Consider the following 26156-nt stretch of genomic DNA (forward strand, 5'->3'; position numbering starts at 1 on the left):
AGGAATACAGATAATTAGATCTCACTGAGGCCCTTAAAAAGGCAAATTTAAAAATTATAAGTTTTCTTTCTTTCCCCTCTGTATCTTATTTACCTTTTCATGTTTCTCTCGATTTTTGTGGTTGGATTTCAAACTTTCCATTTAGCCCTGGTCTTTTCTGTACAAATACCTGGAATTCTTCAATTTTCTTGAATGCCCATACTTTTCCCTGGAAATATATAGTCAATTTTGATGGGTAGTTGATCCGTGGTTGCAGGCCCAGCTCTCTTGCTTTTCTGAATATCATATTCCAAGCCTTGAGATCTTTTAACATTGAGGCTGCCAGATCCTGTGTGATCCTGATTGGTGCTCCTTGATATTTGAATTTTCTCTTTCTGGCTTCTTGTAAGATTTTTTCTTTTGCTTGGAAACTCTTGAATTTGGCTATTATATTCCTGGGGGTTGTCTTTTCTGGGTCTGGTGTAGAGGGTGATCTGTGGATCCTTTCAATGTCTATATTGCTCTCTTGTTGTAGGACTTCAGGGCAATTTTGCTGAATAATTTCTGTTAGTATGGAGTCCAGGTTTCTATTAATTTCTGGTTTTTCTGGAAGACCAATTATTCTCAAATTGTCTCTTCTAGCTAGTTTTCTTGGTCTGTCATTCTCTCATTGAGATATTTCATGGTTCCTTCTATTTTATCAGTCTTTTGACTTTGTTTTATTTGTTCTTGTTGTCTTGAGAGATCATTAACTTCTAATTGCTCAATTCTAGCCTTTAGGGATTGGTTTTTGGCTATAATATTTAGGTTTTCGGCTATGATCTTTTGGTTTTCGGCTATAATCTTCTGGTTTTCGGTTATAATCTTCTGGTATTCCTTTTTAATCTGGTCATTTCTGGTGTTCAATTTGCTTATCAGTTCATTTGGTTTCTGAGCCTCACTTTCCAATTGCAAGATTCTACCTTTTAAACTGTTATTTTCTTGCCAGATCTCTTCCCTTTTCCTCAAAATCTCAGTTTTGAACTCTTCCATAGCTTGTGAGGAGTTTTCCTTATTTGAGGAGGGTCTGGATGCTTGTTTGTTCTCCTCCTCTGTTTGCTCAGTTGTCTGGATTTTCTCTGTGTAAAAGTTGTCGAGTGTTAAAGACTTCTTTTTCTTGTTGTTAATCTTTGTCTTCTGAACTTCCTGAGACTGGGTAGCCATCATTAGCCCAGCAGCTTCTCAGCTTTATCCTCACGCTCGGGGTCTGTCCGCGGTCTTTTGGCTCCTGAGGTCTGAGGTCTGGTTTTTTCCAAGGTCAAGCCCCTTGGTGGACCCCCTTGCTTGATCTTCTGCCGGAGGTTTCTTTACAAGTCTCAGGGAGCTGCTTCCACAGTCGTATACCCGTCTGCACTGGTTCCCCACTCAGGGTTTCAGAGCTTTAGCTAGTGGCTGTGTCTGCCTCCACCCACGCCTCGGCCCGCGCCTGTGCTCTGAGCCCGCGCTCTGCGCCCTGCGTCCTGCTCCCACGCTCAGAGTTCGTGTGTTTTCTTTAGCTTTTGGGGGTTCTAAATCTTGCTGCTCTCAGGAACAGGCCCCGGAGCTTCCAATGACTTGATGGGTGCCCCAAACTTGCTCTATTTCTTTTTAATTGGCTTCGGCGCTATAGGTGGTGTGTGTGGAGGGGGTGGGGGTGGGGTGGTTGCTCAGCCTGCGATTTAGTGAGAGCTGTTTCAGCCCTTTATAGCATGGAAATGTCCCAATTCCACGTACCTTCCACGCTGTGCCCTATTGTGGGGTTCCTCCGTTCATCTGGACTTGTTTTTATGTCCCCTTGAGGAGTTTTGTGTGTTTCGGTCAGGAGAGGTTAAGAGCTGCTTCTTACTCTCCCTCCATCTTAACCTGGAACCTCAACATTTTTTAAAATGTAATTTTGTGAGAGCCATACAGTGCTCACAGTACGCTCTCCTGTAACAGCACCTGAAAAAAAATTGACTTTATGCCTCCTGCAGAAAGAGCCATATCTGGCCCTCAAAGGAGCCAGATATGGCTCGAGAGCCATAGGTTGCTGACCCCTGCTCTAGTATAAAACTCATTGTTCCTGAATAAAGTACACATTTTCTCCAGAAAGATATTAGGGGAGTGGGTAGGCACAAATTTTCATTGATTCTGCTTTCCATATCTTCCATACTGAATATGGTTTAATGTAGAATATGCAAAAGATGTTACAGATCTTAAGAGAGTTGCTAGTATTGGCCTCATCAGGCTTCCTAAGTAACAAGGTCTGACTGCCAAGTGTTTTGGAACAAATAGCAGCTGCCAGCATTTTCCCAGTTTTATCACCATGGTGGTAATATTTTTAGAAATCTTTATAATTTTGCGCTGTTTTCTCCTGGCTCTAGGCCAGAGTTATCTATAACATTTTATAAATAATTGGTAAAGATTTGATCACTGGCCTAGTCTTCTTCTAGCAATTTTTACTCCCTCCCCCAACCTTTTCTTTTTTAAAGGGATGATCATGTTGATTAATTTAGCCTACTCTAGTAACTTTTTAATAATGATATAGAAATGTAGTGTTGTTAAATATTTTTATTAAAATTTTTTGAGTTTGCTTATATGGAAATGTCAATAGCAAGGATAGCTTGATGTTGGAGAGATAACTGGCTGACTCAGTCATGGAGACATGAGGGTGAGGTCAGGAACATATCATTCCTTCTGGACTACTTTAGGGCCAAGAATACTGTTTAATTTTCCTCTTGAGATTTCAGACATTGCCAAGTATCAGTCACCTTAGACTTTGCATAGTTTCCTTTCATTTTCTTAGGAATATACATATGTATATAGCTAAGCTAGTAAGTTCTGTTAATTAATGACTAGCATATCTATTAAAACAGCAATCTCTTCTTTCTCACTTATCCTTCATAAATTTTGATTGTGTGACTGAGAAAAGTTGTCTGGTTTAGTTTGATGTAAAAGTTCTCGTAAAATGTATCTAAATAGTAATGAGCAGAACAAAAATTGAATCTTGCAGATTTTCAAGAATCTGCTCCCTTCATTGGATGCTTTAACTTTTAAACATTCCAGCATCACAGGAAAAATAATTTCCAATACTTTTTATATGTAGCCTTGTCTAGTATATTCTTTTCTTTTAAAATGTTTTATCTTTTGTTTTTCTATCTTATTTACTTCTTTAGTTTTTATATCCTGTTATATTTTATCTTTATTTCCAAATATAGCTTGACTTCCTCTTTCCAATGAGCAGTTAATCTCTGATACAAAGAATTGTAAAATCTATGTGTGGGGGGACAACTATTCACCAAAACTAACAAATACATCAGTGGGATTAGATTGTATAAATAATGATTTCTAGTGCTTAGCATATAGTAAACACTTGATTCATCTATGTATACCTATGGTCCTCTGTCTTTGCAAAGAAGAGAAATTGATTTCCTCCTGTTTTGGCTGAGGCCAGACGTGATTATTGTAATTGAATAAACATTCTTTTTTTTCTTTATATATATTGTCATATATATTATTTTCCCAATTTTTCTTATTTTACTCTATATCGGTTCTTAAAAATCTTTTATTGTTTTGAATTCTTTAATATCATAGTTCCTTATGGCCTAGAAATATCCTATCACATGTATGGATGATAGTTTGTTTAGTCCTTTCGACATAGTTTATTGGAATTCTGATTCTTTGTTAAATTTGGTATGTTTCTAATTCATGTTTTGAGAAGGTCAGATTGCATTCTCTATCAGATACAGGAAAACTACCATGTTAATATGGAACTTTAGAAATGTAATTATTTTTGAAAAGAGCAAAAATTGCATTTTACTCAAGGTAGGATATGGAGTTGGGTGGTTAACTATTAAGTTAATTCATAGGCATACGGAAATAAGGCAAATTCTGCAGACAGGTTGGGTCCAGAGCTGAATATCAGAAAGAGATTGAGCTGGGTTATATTTAGGAAAGATACTAAATTGCTTGCTGTTGAAGAAGCCCATTTTTTTGAAAACCAGCATTCTTCTAGTCATTCCATTTGCCTATGTAACACTATAATGTTAGAAGTAATAAAATAGTACAGGTGATTTTGAGGCTAATAGAAAGGTTCATTGTGGGCATGTTGTACAAGAAGTGATGCAGAAGATATTATAGACATTTAACACAAGAAAAGGAGATGGACCAGTCATAATTGAATGAGAGATTGCAGCCCAAATGTGAACCACTAACCCTGGAATAGTAAAGAATTATTAGTTAGATCACCCACATGCTGGATGAATCTTTTGGAGGAACTTAAGTGAAATCATGGATGAAATATTGCAGTGGAGTAAAAGATTCAAGCTATAGTAATCTATGTCAGCAGAGAGAATATGTCAGTGATGAAATTCATCTGTGTTCAATTGTCATATTTTGATTTAGCTTCTTTAGATAGATTTGATATAGTGAGGAGAAAAAGCACTTGATTGGAAATCAGAGATTTTGTCCCTGTCACTGCAATCTAATTAAAAAGTTTTGTTTTTTTTTTTTTACCTTTCTTTAGTAAAAATATATGTAGATACTGAAGAGGGTTTGATGTTGGAGTGACAGACCTGGTGTGAATGTCTGTCAACTCCCTTCTCAATACTCTACTTTTATTAAAGACAACAGAATGGTTGGATGCTAAAGGGAAGGCTTTCCTACTTGGAGAGGGTGGTGATAATGCTGGTTGATCAAGCAGGGACCCTCTCTCTACAGAAGCCTCCCCACAGCCAGTGTTGGCACCGCAGGGGGTCTTGCTCAAAATGGAATCTGAGCAAAGCAGCTGTTCAAACCCCTTTTTCCCCCTCTTTGCCTCGTGTAATGAACTTCTCCTTGATCTGACAGCGAATTGGTTTATTTTGTAGATGAATAAGGTAGCTGGAGAAGGGAGAGGATAGAGCAACGATTGGCAGCCTTGAGAGCCATAAACGCCTGTGGAAGGAGGAGGATGGAGGCGGAAGGCGCTGGAATATGGGGCGAGGACTGAAGGGCCCCCTGGGGCACATTGGGAGGTGGAGCCAGATCTGGCTCAAGAGCCATACATTGCTGACCTCTGGGATAGAGGAATGGGTGGGGGGGGTAGATTTGAGGGGAGAAGAGACCCTATTTGGGGTTTTTTATTTTCTTCAGCTGGGTCAAGATGGCTCCACTCCAACTTAACTATCCTCTTCTTATCTAATAAAAGTCTCTCTCTTACCTTCACCAGTGGTAAGTGTCCTTCTTGGGACGGTCAAGGGAAGGAAAAGATCTTCAGGGTGAACCCCTGAAGTTAAGGGATCAGCCCCTTCTCAGCAGCTATAGTTGTTCATTGTTCCTCTAATGGAGGCTCTCCAACTACAGGAACTTCTTTCTCTTCTGGGCAAGGGAAAATGGAGGCCAGGCTTTTCCACAGGTTGGAATCTAGAGTTCCAGGACTTTGCTCTTCACTGGACAGAGTTCAGAGGGCAAAAGCCCCTTTCAGTTCATAGTTTTTCCCATAATCCTCTTCTCTTACTCTAACTGTCACTGCCCCTCCTGTCACATTCCAACCACTGTCTGCATCCATCTCAGTGGGCTGAAACACGAAAAGCTTGATTCAGTTTTCCTTTCCATACTTTATCTAAGAAAAAAAAAAGAGGTATTGGATTAGATGTCCTCTGAGGACCCTTCCCATTCCAAAAAAGTATGATGTTAAGCATTCAAGACCCTCCACAATCTGGTTCCAGTTAATAGATCATATGAGATATTTGTAAGGCACATAGCATAATGCTGGGTATATAATCATTATTGTTGTTCAGTCATTTCACTCATGTCTGACTCTTAATGACCCCATTTAGTATTTTCTTGCTAAAGATACTGGAGTAGCTTGCCATTTCCTTCTCCAGCTCATTTTACATATGAGGAAAGTGAGGCAAACAGGGTCAAATGACTTGTCTGGGATCATAGCTAATAAGTGTCTGAGGCCAGATTTGAACTCGGGAAGCTGTCTTTCTGATTCCAAGCCTAGCATTCTGTCCACTGTGCCACGTAGTTGTCCATAATTGATATTTAATAAATGATGATGATGATGATGATGATGATGATGATGATGATGATGATGATGATGATGATGATGATGATGTAGATGTATAAAGGAAATTGGGAGTCAGGAGATGAGGACCTGAGATCATATTCCAATTCCACCAGGTCTGGAGTGCCTTCAGTCATACTCTTTTATAATGGGAAGGGTCCTCAGAGGTTATTTAGTACAATACTCCTATTTTTGGTTACTATGGAGGAAAGACTCAACTAAGATTATAGTGGCAGAAGTAAAGTTTTTGACTTCCAATCAGTTGTTCTTTCTTCATTGTACCAAATCTGCTTACTTCGTTTTCACAATCTTTTTAATGTCTCTTGCGCTCTGTTTCCTTATCTGTGAAATTGGACAGATGATACCTTGCAATTCCATAATTATGATTCTTTGATCTTCATCCTCCAGCCTTACAAAACATTATTGTTACAGACATTACATTTCAGTCAAACTGTGTGACTTATTATTCTTTGACATCTAGTCCTTTCTTGCCTCCATACATTAGAATTGAGGGTCATTATCAATTCAAAAAGGCAGTCCTGTACAAATGTGATATTAATCAGTTCATGTATATTCATGACATTGTGTTATATAGCTCTACACCAAAAACACACAATAAATAGCTACTTCATGGAAACTTTCTCCAGTAATATTAAAATATCATTAGACTTAACTGCAAAATTCTTAATGTGTACCAACCAATAGTGGAGGCTAACATTTGGAAATCAAATTGCATTGGTCAGTAGCTCTGATAATTATAGGTATTTTGGATTTTTCTAGGTAAGAGACATTGAACCTTGGGCTTTTAAAGAGAAAGTTGAAATATGTCAAAAGAATGACTAGAGTTTTGAAGACTAAGCTTAATTGGAAGAAAAGATTTAGAGCAGTTAATGCCAATGCAAAATATACTTCTGCTAAAGTAATATGGATGTCAGTTGATCAGATGTCCAAATATTTGACTTTAATGAGACCTTAAGGCTTATAGACCACAAGAGATCTTTGGAAAGGTTAATTAACACTTTGTTATCAAAAGATGGAAGAAGATTGATATTTTGAGATTGCACACAACACAGATTAAAATGTACATAAATACTTTTGGAACAGACCTCATTTCCCAAAGTAAAAGCTTCTTATATATACCATTTTGATGTTTTTACATGAACCCTTTTTAAAGAAGAGTATAGATAACTATCATGTATATCATCAACTTCCTAATAGTGATGATGATTCTTCAATAAATCATGGGATTTTATAGTTGTAGGAAGCTCCCTGGTGAAGGAATTCCCTCTACCAGGGAAGATTCATGGGGACAGAGAAAGGTTAAGTGACTTGTCCAGGTTCATACTGCATATATGTGCCTGAAATAAAATTTGAACCTAGTACTTCTTGACTCCAAATTTGGCCCTTTTCCCATCATGCCATTTTTCTTGTCACAGCAGAGTGTTAAGATATAAAGCACTTTACAGAACACTTTGGCATATTTCTTAACTGACTTGTGTCTAATTTGTAAAGGGAATAATAAAGAGCAAAATATTTTTTCTTTAGTACCTGAAAACATGATGCTTATAAAGAAAATAGTATAGAACTATATAGGCTATTAAAAGTCTCATTATAAAATAGTTCTTCTTAACTATGGTCCTGAAAAAAAAATCTATCCCTGTTTTTTTTTTAATTAGGAAAATTTTATTGAATTAATTAATTTAGAATATTTTTACAGCTATGAAATCCCATGATTTATTGAAGAATCATCATGATATTCCTTTGGGAACACATTGTAAATCCCTATTCTGTTGTTCTCTATCCAAGCTATCTGTATGAATAGGATGAATGAATTCCATCATGCAGCACTGTAACACTGTGTGCAAGTTATTACAGATATCTTTATAGTCCTTCTGCTACACATCCAAGCCTATTTGATTGGAATGTATAAGCTGACTCATATTATTTTCACTGCCTAATGTCCCAAAAATCTCTTGTTGTATTTGTAATATTTCCAACCTTTCTTGTTCTTTTTCATCAGTCTCTTTGTTCTTTTCTATGCTGTTTCCAGAAGACCTATTGCTTTCAATGCCCAGAATGCTTATGTTGCCTCTGTCTTATGCAAGCTTTGCTCACTCCAAAATCAGCCATTATGAAGTCCTGGCTTCAAAATGTTTTGTCTTGGAACCTTGCCTGAGATAACTCTCCATCCGGTCCAAGGATGTTGAATGACTATACTTCTTACACAAGTGATCGCAGCACTTCTCATGTTATATGTTATCATTAGCTTGGTATGATTTGCTGGACCACTTAGAATTGTAGGTCTTTCTAGGGCTATCCCTTCTCTTGTTGGTGCTACTGGTGTTCTTATTGAAATTAATTGTTTCTTATAAAAGCATTTCCTAACAAGATGACCCATTCTTCCACATAAATAACATCTCCTTGAACCCTTGTTTCTTGTATAATTAGCAGATTGCTGTGACCAACTCTGCCCCCTACTGGATTGGAGTGCAAGGTTCTTTATTTCCTCTCTTTAGCTTTCTCGGTTTCTTTGAGTTGCCTCTTTAACTCAAATATCAGAGCATCTTTATCAGACTCAGACTCCCTTCCTGGACGTTGTTCTTTGGCTTTTGAGTCGTAGATGTAGGTGGCATGCTGTCTGGTATCTTCTAGGGACAAGGACTCCCACTGTGGACAATTCTGTCTAAAATGATGCTGGATGGGTAGGGCAGCTCCCTTAACAAATTGTCTCTGAATATTATAAGTGGTTTCAGGAGATTGAACACCCCTGTACCTGAGTACAGTTTCAGCCAATTCTATAAGCCTATCTAGGAAAACACTAAGATGCTTATCCTCTGCCTGTCTCAGTTTCTCAAACTTTGTCTAGGAATTTAGTCTCTTTGCATTCAGCCTCATTGCTTCGAGCAAATCAGTCCTGCATTGCAATAAATATCTCATGTTAGCATGAGAACTAAGTTCTAAAACCTGATGTTTTGTAGGCCAATAGGTAAGATTCGGGTTGGTCCTGGTCTCTTCAAGAAATTATGCTTTTTCTGAAGGGGAGAAAAATTCACTTAAAAGAAATTCGATATCTTAAAAAGTGGGATTGAAAAGAGTGAATGTCCATTTGAGTTCTTTGATGGCCTTGTGAGGAAAAAGGAAGAACTTGGGAAAGTGACATCTGAGAGACTCTAGATTGTTAGGGGTGAAAGCTTTATAAGATTTAACATGTAGTATTCCCCTCTCTGGTTGGATGATGTTACGGTCCACAATTGGGTAGAGAGATACAGTGGTTTCGGTTTCTGTTGCCTTGTCCTCAGTTTTCCCATCCTTAGATTTTGCGCATGTACTCATTTGTGTGTTCTCTATGACCTCAAGTTGGAGAATGGTATGTTCATCCAGCTGCTCCCCCAATGGATTTTTTTTTTCATTTATTTCTATGAGTTGTCTTATCTGTTCTTTAAGAGCTTGAAGTAGTTGTTCATTGCCAGTGTTGTTAATGTTATCTCAGAGATGTTGCAAAACATTCTTTAAAGCCCAGGGACTTTGAAAAACTGAGAAGAGTATAGCAGCCATTGTAGGGATATATGCCATAAACTCAGCCATAGTTACTGCAAACCACTTGTAGGAGTCATATATTAATAACAGCTTTAAAAATATGCAGGAAGCATATGAAACCCAAAGTTGGTATGCTCCCTGTGAAATTGTATAAAGAAGCAAGCAAAAGCTGCTCATTATAAATGCCATCCTGAATACAGCCATTATTCCCTCTTGATGTTATTAGATTAGGTTCTTGTCCCTATGAACTTGCCAAAACTGTTATGATGGTTATAACAAGTATTTAATTAATAACTAAGGGAAGGTAAAGGAAGTGGGAGAGCGGGAAAGGTAACCCTGTAGATCTAAGCTAAGGATAACTAAGTATCCAGGCTATGGATAAAATGACCTAGGTACTGGAATTTGAAAACCTTGAGGGCCTCTCCAAATCCAGATTAGTGTCAGGAAATACAGGGATTATAGGTAGATAAATCTTTGAATCTAACAGAAGATGTGTCAGAGGATGGTCAATAAATTAAATTGATGTGGATAATCCTACCTGCCTATTGAAACTAACCACCCCCCTGAGCCTTCTCACTTCCCTCCCATATCCCTGGAAAGGCTGAGAAGTCAACCCTAAGGGGGTTTGTGCTCCTCAATTTATACTCCTTTCCCAAATGCCAGATTGGCACATGCCCAGGGCTACCTTGCCAGGTTCTGTATTCTAAAGAGGCAGGTTCCATTTTTGCACCTGCAAAAATGGCTGACCATTTTCTATACATTGCAACTATTCTATGTTCACCTAATTTACTTATAGTTTCCTTCTTTATATTCAAGCCATTCACCCATTCTGAATTTATCTTGGTGTAGGGTGTGAGATGTTGATCTACACCAGTGGTTCCCAAACTTTTTTGGCCTTCTGCCCCCTTTCTAGAAAAAATACTACTTAGCGCTCCTGGAAATTAAGTTTTTAAAAATTTTAATAGCAATTAATAGGAAAGATAAATGCACCTGTGGCCATCACCGCTCCCCTGGATCACTGCAGCACCCACCAGGGGGTGGTGGCGCCCACTTTGGGAATCACTGATCTACACTAATCTCTCCCATACTGTTTTCCAATATTCCAGCAGTTTTTGTTAAATAGTGGATTTTTGTCCCAAAAGCTGGGATCTTTGAGTTTATCATAGACTGTTTGCCGAGATCACTTACCCCAAATCTGTTCTACTGATCCTCCCCTTCTGTCTCTTAGCTAATGCCATATTATTTTGATGATCACTGCTTTATAGTACAGTTTAAGATCTGGTACTGCTAGGCCACCTTCCTTCACATTTTTTTCCCATTATTTCTCTTGATATTCTTGATCTTTTGTTCTTCCAAATGAACTTTGTTATAGTTTTTTCTAATTCAGTAAAAAAGTTTCTTGTTAATTTGATAGGTATGGCACTAAATAATTAAATTAATTTAGGTAGGATTGTCATTTTTATTATGTTAGCTCGTCCTACCCATGAGCAATTAATATTTTTCCAATTGTTTAGATCTAGTTTTAATTGTGTGGAAAGTGTTTTGTAGTTGTGTTCTTATCATTCCTGTGTTTGTCTTGGCAGATAGATTCCTAAATATTTTATATTGTCTAGGGTGATTTTAAATTAAATTTCTCTTTCTAACTCTTGCTGCTGTGATGTGTTGGAAATACAGAAATTCTTATGACTTATGTGGGTTTATCCCTGTTTTCTTAGGACCCAACAATTCATCACCTGTGGACAGACAGTTGGTAATGAATTCTGTGGTCTTTTCAATCCATTTGAAGGAAATGCACCTTTGTCTTGTATATAGCCCACTTCTGTTTCTGTAGTGCTAAGGAAGGAATAGTGCCACAGAGGATATAATTGATGTTAGTCTCAGTTTGAAACAGCATGTTACCAGGGAAGAGAGCACAGGACTTGTAATAAGGAAGGCCTTACTTGAGATCTTAACCTAAATACTATGAGACCCTGAGCAAAACACTTAATCTTCCAGTCTCAGTTTCCTCATCTGTAAAATGGGGAGAATAATAGCACCTACTCTGCAGAGTTTTTGTGAGGATCAAATGTGCTTTGCAAATCTTAAAAGTACTGCTTACATAGTTGTTAGCTATTTTTGGGGTGGCCAATTAATGGATATTCTAGAGAACCTGGATCATATCAATTTTACTACAAATGAAATAAAAGACAAAAGGAATTTGCGATAAATGAAGGGATGGGTCACTAAGTTCTCCTTGGAGAGACAAATGAAGGAGATGACTATTTTTTCCTCCTATTGAAGTAATCCTATTAAGCATTTACAAAGACCATCATGAAAATAATTGTAGTCTATACAATGACATCTGGTACAGAAGATGAGGAGGCAGATTTTTTAAAAATTTATATTTTTGTTGAGACCTTTTGTTTTAACATCTCCTTCATTTCCTTATATACCTCCTTTCCCTCTCCCTGAGAGATTGAGAGATATTCTTTATGAGAGAGAATAAGAGAGATTAAAAGTAATTCAGCAAAAACAGCTAAAATTAGATTTACCTTAAGTAGCATTTCATAATCATAATTCGCCCACCTCTGCAAAAGATGGGTTAGGGGTACATATCTTCTTTGCACCAGTTTGGTCATTATATTTTCACAGTATTTAGTTTCTGTCCCTTATTTTTTGGTGGTAGTTATTACATTTCTATTGCTGTAATCATTGTATTATTTTTCCTGGCTTTGTTTTTTTTTCAGTTTGAATTAATTTATGCAAATCTTCCTTTGCTTCTCACTATTCTTGATATTTATCATTTCTTACTTCTCAGAAATCTATCATACTCCATATCTCTACTCTAATTTTTTTAGTCATTCCCAAGTTCATAGGATCATAGAATCATAGATACAGAGTTAGAAAGGACTTTATGGTCATCTAGTCTTCCTCTCTCATTCTTTAGATTAGTAAATAGAGTTAGTTATTTGTTCAGTGTCACATAAATATTAAATGTCACAGTTAGGATTTTAAACCAGGTGATCTGACTCTAAACTTACTGTTATTTCTACTACACAAAACCACTGCTTTGTTTCTAGTTCATTGCTACTTTAAGATGTGCTGATGTATATATTTTATTTTTATGAGAATGATCTATATGAGAATGAAGATTATCCTTCATGAAAGATGAGAAAGAAATGGGTAGTTTTTGTAAATAATACTGTATTGCAGACTATATCTTTACAGTCACATAATGGACTGGAAAGTGTAAAGATAAACATCTCATTGTGCTTATTGTGCATTTTTTAAAAATAGCATCTATTTCAGTGAAAGTACAGCCTTAAAAATTCTCTTTCATAAATTGTTTTATACACACATACGTACATACACACGTTAGAATCATTCAAGATTCTTTAAAAGATATAACAACCGAGATGATTTTATTCCATGACCTCCAATTATTACTATCAAACTGGTATAAATAAATAGGGAGATTTATTTTGTCAAAGTATTTGCTACTGTTGTGAAGAATAACCAGCAAAAGAATCCAAGTAGAAGAATAATTTTTATAGAAGGAAACATGGTGCTGACTGCAATGAGCTCCAGAATAGTGCAGCACCCCTTAAGTGAGTTTCATACTCATACTTTTGTTCTGACTGTAGTGTACAGACAGTGTTGTAAAAAGGTGGTGGCATCAGGGATGTAAATGTGTCCTAATGGTTTGTGGGTACACACACTGGGTTGAAGGAGAGACAGGACCAGCCAGGATAGGGAGACCAAGAATCAAGAATGGCAGTTGGCCTCAACTGTCACTCTGCTCACCCTAGGCCAGGGTCTTTGGAACCAGCAGGCAAGGTAAAGGATTTTAACAGTTTTAATTATGATTAACTAATAAAGGTGGGATAGAGGATTCTACACTTAAAACCCTAAAGGGCAAATCACAGGGGCAAAGGGAGGACTTGTCTACTCTAATTCTAATTGATCTAGGCCAGGCAGGGCTCAAAGGAGCAGTTCTGGAATCACTGGGAAGGCTGCTTCAAACCTGATTCCAGCCAGGTTTGACCAGCACAGCTAAAGGGCCTGAGAGTGGCTTTGAGGGTTCTCACGATAATGCAAAGATGATCACAGGATGCCAAAAGCCAAGGTGGTCCAAGGTACCCAAGTAGAGAGAGTGTGCTTGAGATGCTGTCCACCAGATCCCAAACCCCTCCTCCACTTGGTGCAGCTCTGCAGGTCTTGTCCACTTGCTGAAAGCCAGCACCACTCAGGATCCCAGGGAATCAGGATGCAGGGTGTCCTTAACTCTGAGATCTCCCAGGGCTAGCAACAGTTTTTGCCAACCACTAATGGAGTCTCTCTCAGAGCACAAGCACTACTTCCTGCTCCTTCATTCCATCTTGGAATCCTCCAGCCCTTCCTGCTAGGTCCAACACTATATGTAACTAATACTAAATAATCTTCCTCACAACAGTGTGTACTGTATCTATTCTAATATACAGCTATATACACACATCATGGAGCTGAACAGCAAATAGACTCATCACATAGGAGAGAATGAGCTGAGTTGCTTTTGAGAAATTAATTTCTCAATTCTTGTAATGACCTAAAGCTTCTTCCTGAAAGAAAGGCCTGTCTTTAAACATCATTCTTTTATTTATACTACTTTCCCTCTTCACTTCTGTCTCGTGACTTCCCTGGCTTTCTTTAGTCCCAGCAAAATTCCTACCTTCCTACAGGAAGCCTTCCCCAGTACTTCTTAATTCTAGTATTCCCTCTGTTGATTATTTTCCATTTATTATTTATAATGTGTTCAAATGTAGCAGTTTTCATGTTGTTCCCCCTTATTAGATTGTCAGCTCCTTGAGGGCAGGGACTGGCATTTGTCTTTCTTTATATCCCTAGAGTTTAGCACAATGTCTGGCACATAGCATGGATTTAATAAATGTTTATTGACTTATTAATATGATTCAACATTTGGATTAGATTAGATAATCTCTTAAGATTTCTTTATGTGATCATGTGACAAGATTTCTCTCCCTTCTCTTTTTTAATTTTATCTTAAAAGCACATAATACTGATATGAATATAACGTTTAGTAAAACCACCTTTGTCACTTTAAAAACTTTTATTATGTGTACTTATTTATGTTTGTAAAAATGTATTTTGTTAAACAATTTCATGCTAGCAAATTTAAGATGTATTTTTGGGGTCTTTTACCTTTCTTTTTGGCTTTTACTAGTAGAAGAATAAAGTATCTCATAGTTTTCATTGTAAAATAATTCCGAGTTTCGAAGTAGTCATCTTTCTCTTTCTAGAAGAGATGAAAAGTTCCAGAAAAGCTCCTGGGAGATGAGGAAACTTGCTTGCCTTAACTTGACCAGGTTTTGGGGGACATGAACCTATTCCAATATAGATTTAACTTTTGAGTTTAGATATTTAAGATGAACTATAACAGTGCTCTGTAATAGCCTGCAAATTGTGATTGATGAAAGTTATGATTCAATAAGATGGAATGTTTGTAACTAGGTATTTATATGTGTATAAATCTTATTATAATTACACAATTTAAAGCTGACATAGCAACTAATAACTGATTGTTTTAATGAGTAATTCTATTTTAAGTCATAGTTTAATTTTTCAGATTTCTCCCTCAGTCAACCATAGATATGGTTAGATTGACCTTTTTAACCAGTAGGCCATACCATGTCAGACTAGTGTCACTGTCTTCTAATTGAAGTTTCAGTACTTGAGAAAATAAAGTTTCTTTATGACTGCCCTTTGAACTTCTGAAATGATGATAAATATTATACAAATTCTTAAAGACAAATGAACAGAAACATACAAGAAGCATGTCAATATTAGCATTTGTATCAGTGCATATGACCTTATTCAAATAGAGGAAATTCAGCAAAAGGAAACAACTCGGTAAAGTTTCATTAAGGTTGGCTGATGTAGGAGAATGACTATAGAAAACGAAGGAGTTGAATGAAAAAAAAAATGAAATTGTGCCAGTCTTTCGAAGTTCTATGATATAGGAGAGGATGAAAGTTGGGTTTTCTGGGACTCTAGTGAAAATACTTTGAAGCCCAAAGTGAAACTCTTTTTTAATCCGTAATTTAATTGAATTTCTGAATTATAACATAAATTACTGAATGAATTATAGCATTTAAATCTTTATTTTTTTTTTCCAGAATTTCAAACTTTTTACTTTGTACAATGGATGAACAGTCACAAAGCATGCAAGGGCCACCAGTTCCACAATTTCAGCCACAGGTAATTTCTAAGTAGAGAAGGGATTAAGTATTAAATATAAGAAGTATATTTACTACTGTTTTTCATAATGTAAAGTGGCCTAAACCATTATTTGTAGTCACTTTTGGTTATTATTTTAAATATTTATTGTCCATATTTAATTTCTCTATAGATGTATAAGAAAATGGTTATTTTCAGCTTTATTTGAATAATAAGTAGACTTAGAGAAGCTTTTTAAAAGGGGCTTTTAGAAGTTTTTAAAAAAGGACTGAGTTTATATCCCATGAATTGATTTACTTAGTTTTTCCTTTGATTGCTATTGTAGCTGAAAGGGTAAACTTGCCTTATGTTTTTTCTTTTTCAGTCTTTGCATTGCTTTCATTTTTTCTCCTAACATAAAGTATCCCTTGCTCACTTAATTTAAAAACTGCAAAAAATCAAAAGAAAATCCCAGAAAATTGGCTTTAATTAGTATTACCTTTTTTTGTAGAGGAAAAACTTGGGGTACAGAAGAGAGTATATTTAGCATTTTCTATTTTTTGGCTGACTTCTCATTTATTGCTGAATTTAGATCATCTAGAACCAAGGACTCTTAAAAGTCTGTAAGAACAAGATAACACTTGAATCATTTTATATTATATCTAGTTTATAGTGTTTTTTTAAACTGAGGAAAGGCTTATGGGACAGCATAAATCTCTAGTCTTAAATAAGGCCAATGTTCAAAATTAAACATGGTATATTTATTTTTTAACATAAAATGTGTATTTTCTGTAACTTTCATGAGTGACACTATTGGCATTATCCTATATTATTGTATCCATCAGGCAGAAGCAGTTCTCTGTGCTTGTCATTTGAGACCATTGGTGTTTTGGACATTCCATTGCTTCGTGGGACTGTTTAGTAAAACGTAATGAAAAAGGAAGCCATAACAATTATGTGGTTGATGTTATGATTTTTTGAAATTCACAGTTTTTCACAGCCCTATGTTTCAAAGGAAAAAAACCACTTTCATTTTTGCCTCCTACCGACTCACCACCTGGGAAAGGTCGGAGAGGCAGTAGGGGGCAAAAATGAAAGTAATTGTTTTCCTGTGAGACAGTAGGCTGCCACACACTCTACATTTCACAATTAGAGGATACGCTCTACATTCCTTTTCCCACTGTTCCTTTGGTTTGCACCCCCTGCTGTTGCCCCTGTGTGGGTAGGCCTGGTTCCCTGTTGGAGATAGGCAAGTGTCATCCTAGGCTCTAGCTGCCCTGTGGCAATCAGGGGAGGGGGAAGAACTCTCAGCCCTTTGGTATTCTTGCTGATGGTAGGAGACTATGAAAGAAAGATTGCCTGACAAGAGATAACCAGAGTTATTTTTATTATGTCTTTTGAAAAATGTTACTGTCCTCAATAGCATTATTTTAAAAGCCCTGACAGAACAGCCTCTGCTCTTAGTTGACAGTCATCTCTTGTTTTGTTCCACACCATTGGTCTGAATAATGGAAGTGATGTGGTAGCATATGGTTAGCTGAGTAACTTTTTTCACTTTTGTAATACAAATATATCTGATGATAAATAGAAAACTAAGAAATCAATTTTGTTTTAAGTATCACATGCAAGTTGTTTGCTGTGATAGTGAATAATATATAATAATAATATGTGTAGCCTTTTTTTTAACATTTGTTAATATTCATTTTTAACATGGTTACATGATTCATGCTCCTACTTTCCCCCCACCCATGGCCAATGCACATTTCCACTGGTTTTATCATGTGTCCTTGTTCAAGACCTATTACCAAATTGTTGTTAGTTGCATTGGTGTGGTAGTTTCGAGTCTACATCCCCAATCATGTCCACCTCAACCCATGCGTTCAAGCAGTTGTTTTTCTTATGTTTCATCTCCTTCAGTCCTTCCTCTGAATGTGGATAGCGTTCTTTACCATAAATCCCTCAGAATTATCCTGTGTCATTGCTTTCTGCTGGTACAGAAGTCCATTACATTCGATTTTACCACAGTATATCAGTCTCTGTGTACAATGTTCTTCTGGCTCTGCTCCTTTCACTCTGCATCAGTTCCTGGAGGTCTTTCCAGTTCACATGGAATTCCTCCAGTTTATTATTCCTTTGAGCACAATAGTATTCCATCACCAGCATATACTACAGTTTGTTCAGCCATTCCCCAATTGAAGGACATACCCTCCTTTTCCAGTTCTTTGCCACCACAAAAAGTGCAGCTATAAATATTTTCGTACAAGTCTGTTTATTTATGATCTCTTTGGGGTACAAACCCAACAATGGTATTGCTGGATCAAAGGGCAGGCATTCTTTTATAGCCCTTTGAGCATAGCTCCAAATTGCCAGCCAGAATGGTTGGATCAGTTCACAACTCCACCAGCAATACATTAATGTCCTAATTTTGCCACATCCCCTCCAGCATTCATTACTCTCCCCTTCTTTCATTTTAGCCAATCTGCTATGTGTGAGGTGATGCCTCAGAGTTGTTTTGATTTGTATTTCTCTAATTATTAGAGATTTAGAACACTTTCTCATGTGCTTATTGATAGTTTTGATTTCTTTACCTGAAAATTGCCTATTCATGTCTCTTGCCCATTTATCAATTGGGGAATGGCTTGATTTTTTTATACAATTGATTTAACTCCTTGTATATTTGAGTAATTATACCTCTGTCAGAGTTTTTTGTTATAAGGATTTTTTCCCAATTTGTTGTTTCCCTTCTGATTTTGACTACATTGTTTTTGTTTGTACAAAAGCTTTTTAGCTTAATATAATCAAAACCATTTAATTTATTTTGTAATTTTCTCTAACTCTTGCTTGGTTTTAAAATCTTTCCTTTTTCAGAGATCTGACAGGTATACTATTCTGTGTTCACTTAACTTATTTATAGTTTCCCTCTTCATATTCAAGTCATTCACCCACTCTGATTTTATCTTGGTGTCAGTTGTGAGATGTTGATCTAAACCTAATCTCTCCCACATTGTTTTCCAAATTTCCCAGCAGTTTTTGTCAAATAGTGGATTCATGTCCCAAAAGTTGAGCTCTTTGGGTTTATCATACACTGTCTTGCTGACCTTATTGACCCCAAGTCTATTCCACTGATCCTCCCTTCTGTCTCTTAGCCAGTACCATATTGTTTTGGTGGCTGCTGCTTTATAGTATAGTTTAATATCTGGTACTGCTAGGCCCCCTTCCTTCACATTTTTTTTTCATTATTTCCCTTGATGGTCTTGATCTTTTGTTATTCCAAATGAAATTTGTTATAGTTTTTCCTAATTCAGTAAAAAAAATTTTTGGTACTTTGATAGGTATGGCGCTAAATAGGTAAATTAATTTGGGTAGAATTGTCATTTTTATTATGTTAGCTCGTCCTACCCATGAGCAATTAATGGCTTTCTAATTGTTGAGATCCAGTTTTATTTGTTTAAAAATTGTTTTGTAGTTGTTTTCGTATAATTGCTGTGTTTGTTTTGGTAGATAGATTCCTAAGTATTTTATATTGTCTAGGGTGATTTTAAATGGTGTTTCTCTTTCTACTTCTTGCTGCTCTAATGTGTTGGAAATATATAGAAATGCTGATGATTTATGTGCATTTATTTTGTATCCTGCAACTTTGCTAAAGTTGATTATTTCTACAAGCTTCTTAGTTGATTCTCTAGGATTTTTTAAGTAGACCATCATATCATCTGCAAAGAGTGATAGCTTAAGTCTCCTCATTGCCTATTTTGATACCTTCAATTTCTTTTTCTTCTCTAATTGCTACTGCTAGTGTTTCTTGTACTATGTTGAATAATAGAGGTGATAATGGACATCCTTGTTTCACTCCTGATCTTATTGGGAAGGCTTCTAATTTATCCCCATTGCATGTGATGCTTGTTGATGGTTTTAGGTATATACTGTTTATTATTTTTAGGAAAGATCCTTCTATTCCTATACTTTTCATTGTTTTCAAGAGGAATGGATGCTGTATTTTGTCAAAGGCTTTTTCAGCATCTATTGAGATAATCATGTGATTTTTGTTTGTTAGACTGTTGATATGGTCAATTATGTGGATGGTTTTCCTAATGTTGAACCATCCTTGCATTCCTGGTATTATAAATCCCACCTGATCATGGTGGATGATCTTCTTAATTACTTGCTGGAGTCTCTTTGCTAGTATTCTATTTAAGATTTTTGCATCTATGTTCATTAGGGAGATAGGTCTATAGTTTTCTTTCTCTGGTTTTGATCTACCTTTATTTTTCTTTTTTTTTTTTCAATGCTTATCACAACGAACACTGTATTTGGGGAAAATATTCTTTTAAAACTTCAAAAAGAAACTGAACCATTACACTTCTTGTCTTAGAACTTACAAATGGGAATAACCAAGTAAGATGAGGGGATATGAAAAAGTATGATCTCATGGCCATACCCCTGATCTTTGAGTCAGGAAGACCTGGCTTCAAATCCTGCTTCAGGCACTTAGTAGCTGCATTATTTCAGGCAAGACAATTTACCTTCTTTGGCCTCTGTCAAATGAAGGGGTTGGACTAGATAGGCTCTGAGGGTACATTCCAGATCAAAATCTCTGAGTCTGTGGATCCATTTAGTGATTGTTTAGTGATTGGGTGGAGAGGGAATTTGAGAAAGTAAATATAGAGTGCATTGAAAAAGGTTGGCAGTAAACAAAAGAGGAGAAGGAGAGAGGGAGAGGAAGAGGGGGGAGGGAGAGGAGGAGAGAGAAGAGACAGAGACAGAGAGAGTGAGTGAGAGCTTTGTTCAGAATGGAGTGCCACAGATGGAGGAAGATGATGGAGAACATGGTCCAGTGGCAAGAATACTGGAATTGAAGTCAGAAGCATCAGATAGGAATCCCTGCTCAAATACTGAGTACAATGATTACAGCAGTAGCCACCCCTACTATCTGATTTTGTATACTCTAGGTTAATGATCTGACATTCACCTGCATACCAGATTTAACACTGGCAAAGTGTTATCACAAGTCAAACTTGTTGGCATTTTATAATTTTCCAGCCAAGTTAAGAAATGCTATTCAAATGATCAGTTATCTTCCTTGTATTTATTTTGAAATCTCGAATGTTTATTCTTGTCAATGGCCAATGGGTACATTGTTGGCTGAATCTGTTCAATGTCATCTCCACTGATACTGAGCCTAATCCTATGTTAGATGGCCATTAGAGGATTTAGAATGTAATGGGGTGGTTTGAAGTGGAGATGATTTAGTCTAAATTCATATAGACACAGAAGGAATTAATAACTTACTTCAGTCTACCAAATTCCTTTCTGGTCCATTCTGCCATCTTTCACATTGGTTAGATGTGTATTAGGTGCCACAGCAGTTGAAATCCAATAAATCTAGGTTTTAAATGAGCTGAAGAATACTATGGTTTAGATACAGGATGGCAGAGAAAAAGCATAATGTCTACTCAGCCAGCCACTCTGACTCAGTTCTTAATAGTCTTCCCTATCCATTCTGATTCTTTACATTAGATTTCACAATGAAAACTGGGTAACATGAATTTCTAATGGAATCAGTCAGTTATGTAATTATCTCCACCTCTGTTCACCTGTGTGTGTGCATGTGGGCGTGGGCATAGAAGGAAGGTGGCAAATGGTGGGGGTCACTCAAAGCTGAAGCTTGGCAAGGGAGAATCAGTGATAAGATGATGAGGTTAATAATGCAGGAGGAGAGGAAAGTATAAAGTTGAATTAGTTAGCCAAGATGTCAGGTTGGGGAAGATGAGATGGTGGCCAGTATATGAGAGATGGCCTTGGAAAAAACTGAGGAGTTAAGGGATTAGAGGTCACAGTGCAGATGAAGATTAGGGTTTGATAAAGAAAGAAAGAGAGAAATGAAAAAAATGGAGAGATTGTGGTCACATAAGGGGATCCCAGAATTCTTGAATGGGGTGGTCCTACATTTGTGGGTAGGTCAACGGTATGACCATCTTTGTATGTGACTAAGAGCTGGTTGGTCAGGAGAATTAATAAAGGTTGAGGAACTGAGTGAACAGGGTGATTGACAGAAAATCAATACATATGTTGAAGTCTACCAGTATGACAGCAGGAGTTGGGGAGGCAAGAAAAACTGGGAGACAAAACTGAATTCACTGAGGAAGGAAGGGCAGTGACCTTGAGGTCTGTAGACAACAGCTACCAGGACTGTGATTGGGTGGAAAGGATGAGTTGCAGGAACCTCAAAGGAGGAGAGGTTTCTGAGTGATCGAGGAAGGGGAAACCTGGAAGCGGCAATGGGGTATTCCAACTCCCCTGCCTCGACCAGTGTGCCAAGGGGAATGCATTAAAGTACAGCTAGTACTTTAAAGAGTAGCCAAGGATGTTGTGTCATCAACAGGGGAGCCATGTTTCAGTGATAACTAGAAGATGAAAGGAGTGGGAGGGGAAGGGATTTAGGATAAAGGGATACTTTTTGCCTATGGAACAGGCATTCCAGAGGTTACAGTAGAAGCGACAGTATTTGGTTGGGACTTTGGGGTGGAAGGCTTGAGGGGGATGGAAATAAGGAATCGGGTAGTGGGGGATGGAGAATGGGGTTTGGATGCAGACCTATAGGGGTTCAGAGTCATGGGGATTTGTAAAGTGTGACCAATTATCATTATTGAAGGGAAGGCACCACTCCTCTTCCCAAAGAAAGCTGGAGATGAGGCAAAATGACAAGTAAAGCAGAAAATGGAAGGCATAGTCAGACAGTCAGGTTGGAGGCCCCATTTCACTACTTTTCTTCTGTCAAAAGACTGGAGTAATTCAGAAGGTGGTGCAGCAGGAGTTAGAAGTAAACCTACACAACAGGAGATGGAAATCCTGCAATCAGAGAAGGCTGCTCCCCTTCAGGGCAAAGGCTCTGTACAACACCAACAGGAGATCATCAGTCTGTCAGGAGAAGAGGTGGAAGCAGAACCACCAGCCTCAAACAACCTGCCCTCAGGGAGATGGAAGGCAGATGGTCAGAGGAAGTTCTTGCTCCTCTTCTTCCCTAAGGTGGGCTGGAAGAGGGCCAGTCTTGGGAGTCCTGCCTCTGCCAGCTGTGGGATCTTCAGTAAAGCAATCCCCATCTCTGGGGCTCAGTCACCAGGAAGCACCAACTGCAAAGGAAGGGAGGGGAGCCTCCCCCACCTCTTGAGTTTCAGACGCTGTTAGTTCAGGCACTCAACTGCAGCCCAGTTGGTAAAGGCTTGGAAGCCAGAGGCTTTGGCAAACACTAGAGGCCCTTCCCGCGGCAGCAGCCAGGAGCTGGCACCCCGTCCGGTAGGCGCAGGGAGACACGTCCAGAGGCCAAGCTAATGCTGGTGCTGGTGCAGGAGCAGGAGCAGGAGCAGAAGCCCTTTATTTTTCTTAATCCAAAACTTATGTTGTAATTCTGTCACTCTATGTAATATATCATAGATAGTCTAATCTGTGATGAAGAGTTTGAGTTTCACTTTTGCTTAGAAAGTGATATTTATTGACCTGGACTAGCATTCTGCTTGTGTTATCTTGCACTTGATATGAAATTTAAGAATTTACTGTAGATAGGATCTGACTAGTTCCTTTTATGTTTTCAGACCTTGAAGCCAGCTCATACAGACTCAGATTATACTTAAAAGGGTACTTTCCCTCCATTTACTAGTATATCCACACACACACACACACACACACACGCACACACACACACACACCCCTACCCCTTTTAGACTTAAAAAGAGCCCTATGAATCCCAAATTGACTCTTTAGCCTGGATGTTAATTTTCTGTCTGTTATCATGCTTCCTTTATCATAATACAAATATAATTTAACTTTCAATTTCCTTTATATCCCAATTCTAAATATAACTGTAATCTAAGTACTATTAAAAATTTTATATGAATGGATGGATTGAAGGATTCTTGATTTTTTAATGTTAGAGACTTTGATTAAGTTGGGGGACCAGGATGCTATTAGAAGATATAAGAAAATTGGAAAGATAGGAAGGGACCATTTTAATAAGGACTTGATAGCCAAACAGAGTTTTTTTATATTTGATCTTTGTGGTGATAAGGAGCCATCGAAGGTTTTTTAAATTATTTTTTTGTTTGTTACATTGAAATTAACAGGTAATTCCCTCCCATACATTGGAGAAGGCATCATCTGACAAGAATATATATATATATATATATATATAAATAAAACCATGTCTTACTTGTTTCTGTTTATCAGTTCTTTCTCTGGAAGTAGCCATATATGTTATTCTTCAAAGAGTATTTCTGTTGCTATATATAATGTACTCTTGGTTCTTTTCATTTCATTCTTCATAATTTCATGTATTCTTTCCATGTTTTTAAAAAAATTAACCTGTTCATCATTTCTTATAGTGGTAGTATTCCATCCCATCCATATACACAACTTGTTTAGCCATTCCCCATTTAATGGGCATCTCCTTGATTTCCAGTTCTTTGCCACCATAACAAGAATTGCTAGAAATATTTTAGAATGTATGGACTCTTTTCCTTTTTCTCTGCACTTAGGAAATAAACTTAATGGTAGTATTGCCAGATCATACTTTCAGATTACTCTCCACAATGGTTGAATCAATTCACAGTTTTAAAAATGGTGTATCAGTGCCCTCATTTTTCTATGTCCCCTCCAACATTTGTCATTTTGCCTTTTTATCATTTTAGCCAATCTGATGGGTATGAGATGATAGTTGTTTTGATTTGCATTTTTCTATTCAATATTGATTTTAGAGTGTTCTTTCATATAGTCATATATAGCTTTAATTTCATCCTCAAAATCTTTGACAATTCATCTTTTGGGGGATGACTCACACATTTAACAAAATTCTCTATATATTTTAAATGTGAGACTTCTATGAGGAATTGTCTATTCCTCCCCTCCCCATTTACTACTTTCCATCTAATCTTGACTACATTAGTTTTATTTGTACACAACCTTTTAAATTTAATGTATTCAAAATTTTCTATTCTATATCTCACAGTGTTTTCTTTTATTTATTCATAAATTCATCTCTTATTCACAAGTCTGATAATTAATGTTTCCCTGTTCTTCTGATTTCCTTGTGATAGCTCCCTTTATGCCCAAGACACATATCCATTTTGATCTTATTGTAGTAAATGGAATAAGATATTGGTCTGTATCTAGTTTCTGCCAGACTGCTTTCCAATTTTTCCAATAATTTTTACCAAATAGTGAATTCTTATCCCCAAAGCCTGGATCTTTACTTTTGTCAAACATGAGGTTACTATAATCTTTTACAACTGTTAGTTATTTGCTTGTTTTGTCCCACTGATCTACTTTTATATTCTTAGTCATTTTAGCATAATTAAAATGACAACCCTAAATAAACTAATGTACTTATTTGAGGAGGCCTGCTTCACTGGTCCAGGTATCTTGGAGGATGATGGCATTGGTGAATTGAGACAAATGAGAGCAGTCAGAGTTTCAGTCATGTATCCCAAAGACTGTTCTGTTCAGCCCTGGACTGGCTTTATTTTTTATACCCTTTTCTTAAGATTACATACATATTGGCTTGGGTTTTCATTCTCACCACACATCTTTTCTTAGACATAATGGATTAAGTCATACATTAACTTTGTTACTAACAATTTTTCTTTCTCCATTAACTTTCAATGTTTTTCAATGGTGTGTTTGATGTGTCTTCTGGGCTATGGGGTGGAGAGAACAGTCTGGTGTGGTGGCAGTGTACAAACCTTTTCATAGAAGGCTACTTCTCCATTTTTCATCTATTGTAACATACCAAATCAGGGATCAGGGGGCGGGGGTAAGGGGGAAAGAGGCCTTATTGTTTCTGGTTTCTTATTACATAAGCTTCTGTGTATGGGAATGGAAAATCCAGGTTGGGGCTTTAAAATCTTTAAAATTAACTCACTGTTTGCTGGTTTGTTATGAGGTGATTTTAGGGGAATTTCCGTATTAATACATGTAAAGGTGGGAATTTCCAAGGAGTCTGTAGGGGGTCTGTAAGGGCTCTAATAATAGCCTGTACTGTTCTTCTGTATTTCTCTGGGGCTGAGTGGGGATATTGATCACAATGATTCTAATAATAAGGAGTGTTAGTAAGAGAAGAGTCACATAGGGGTATCTGAGTGGGGGGTTTCCGTCCTCCCTGGAATCTGCTGTGCAGTTTGAGAATAGAGGAGATAGGCATTTTTATAGGTAGGGATGATAGAGGATTCACTTTTCTGCAAAAGATAGGAGGGATTAGGATTACTTGTACATGGAGAGGGGTTTATTGTGACAGGGAGAAGGGCTGCCTCATGTGAGACAGCAGAGGCTGAAATAATCTCAGAAGACACCTGGGTGATGTGAGGTTAGGAGGAAGGGAGAGGATGGAGCTTTTGATAAATGATCTCAGTTTTTA

The 26156-nt window shown here is 37.2% G+C and overlaps 1 protein-coding gene across 1 annotated transcript in view; it reads left to right on the top strand.

Annotated features, from left to right (window-relative positions):
* Positions 1–26156, top strand: part of NEK7 (NIMA related kinase 7) — a 207989-nt gene that overhangs the window by 41283 nt on the left and 140550 nt on the right. The window contains exon 2 of the mRNA XM_044673749.1: positions 15718–15799. Within this exon, the coding sequence (XP_044529684.1) occupies positions 15743–15799 (57 nt within the window). The 5' untranslated portion in view covers positions 15718–15742. The remainder of the gene's footprint in view (positions 1–15717; positions 15800–26156) is intronic.

The sequence above is a fragment of the Gracilinanus agilis genome, chromosome 4 (assembly GCF_016433145.1).
Source record: "Gracilinanus agilis isolate LMUSP501 chromosome 4, AgileGrace, whole genome shotgun sequence".
In the NCBI taxonomy this organism is placed as follows: Eukaryota; Metazoa; Chordata; class Mammalia; order Didelphimorphia; family Didelphidae; genus Gracilinanus; species Gracilinanus agilis.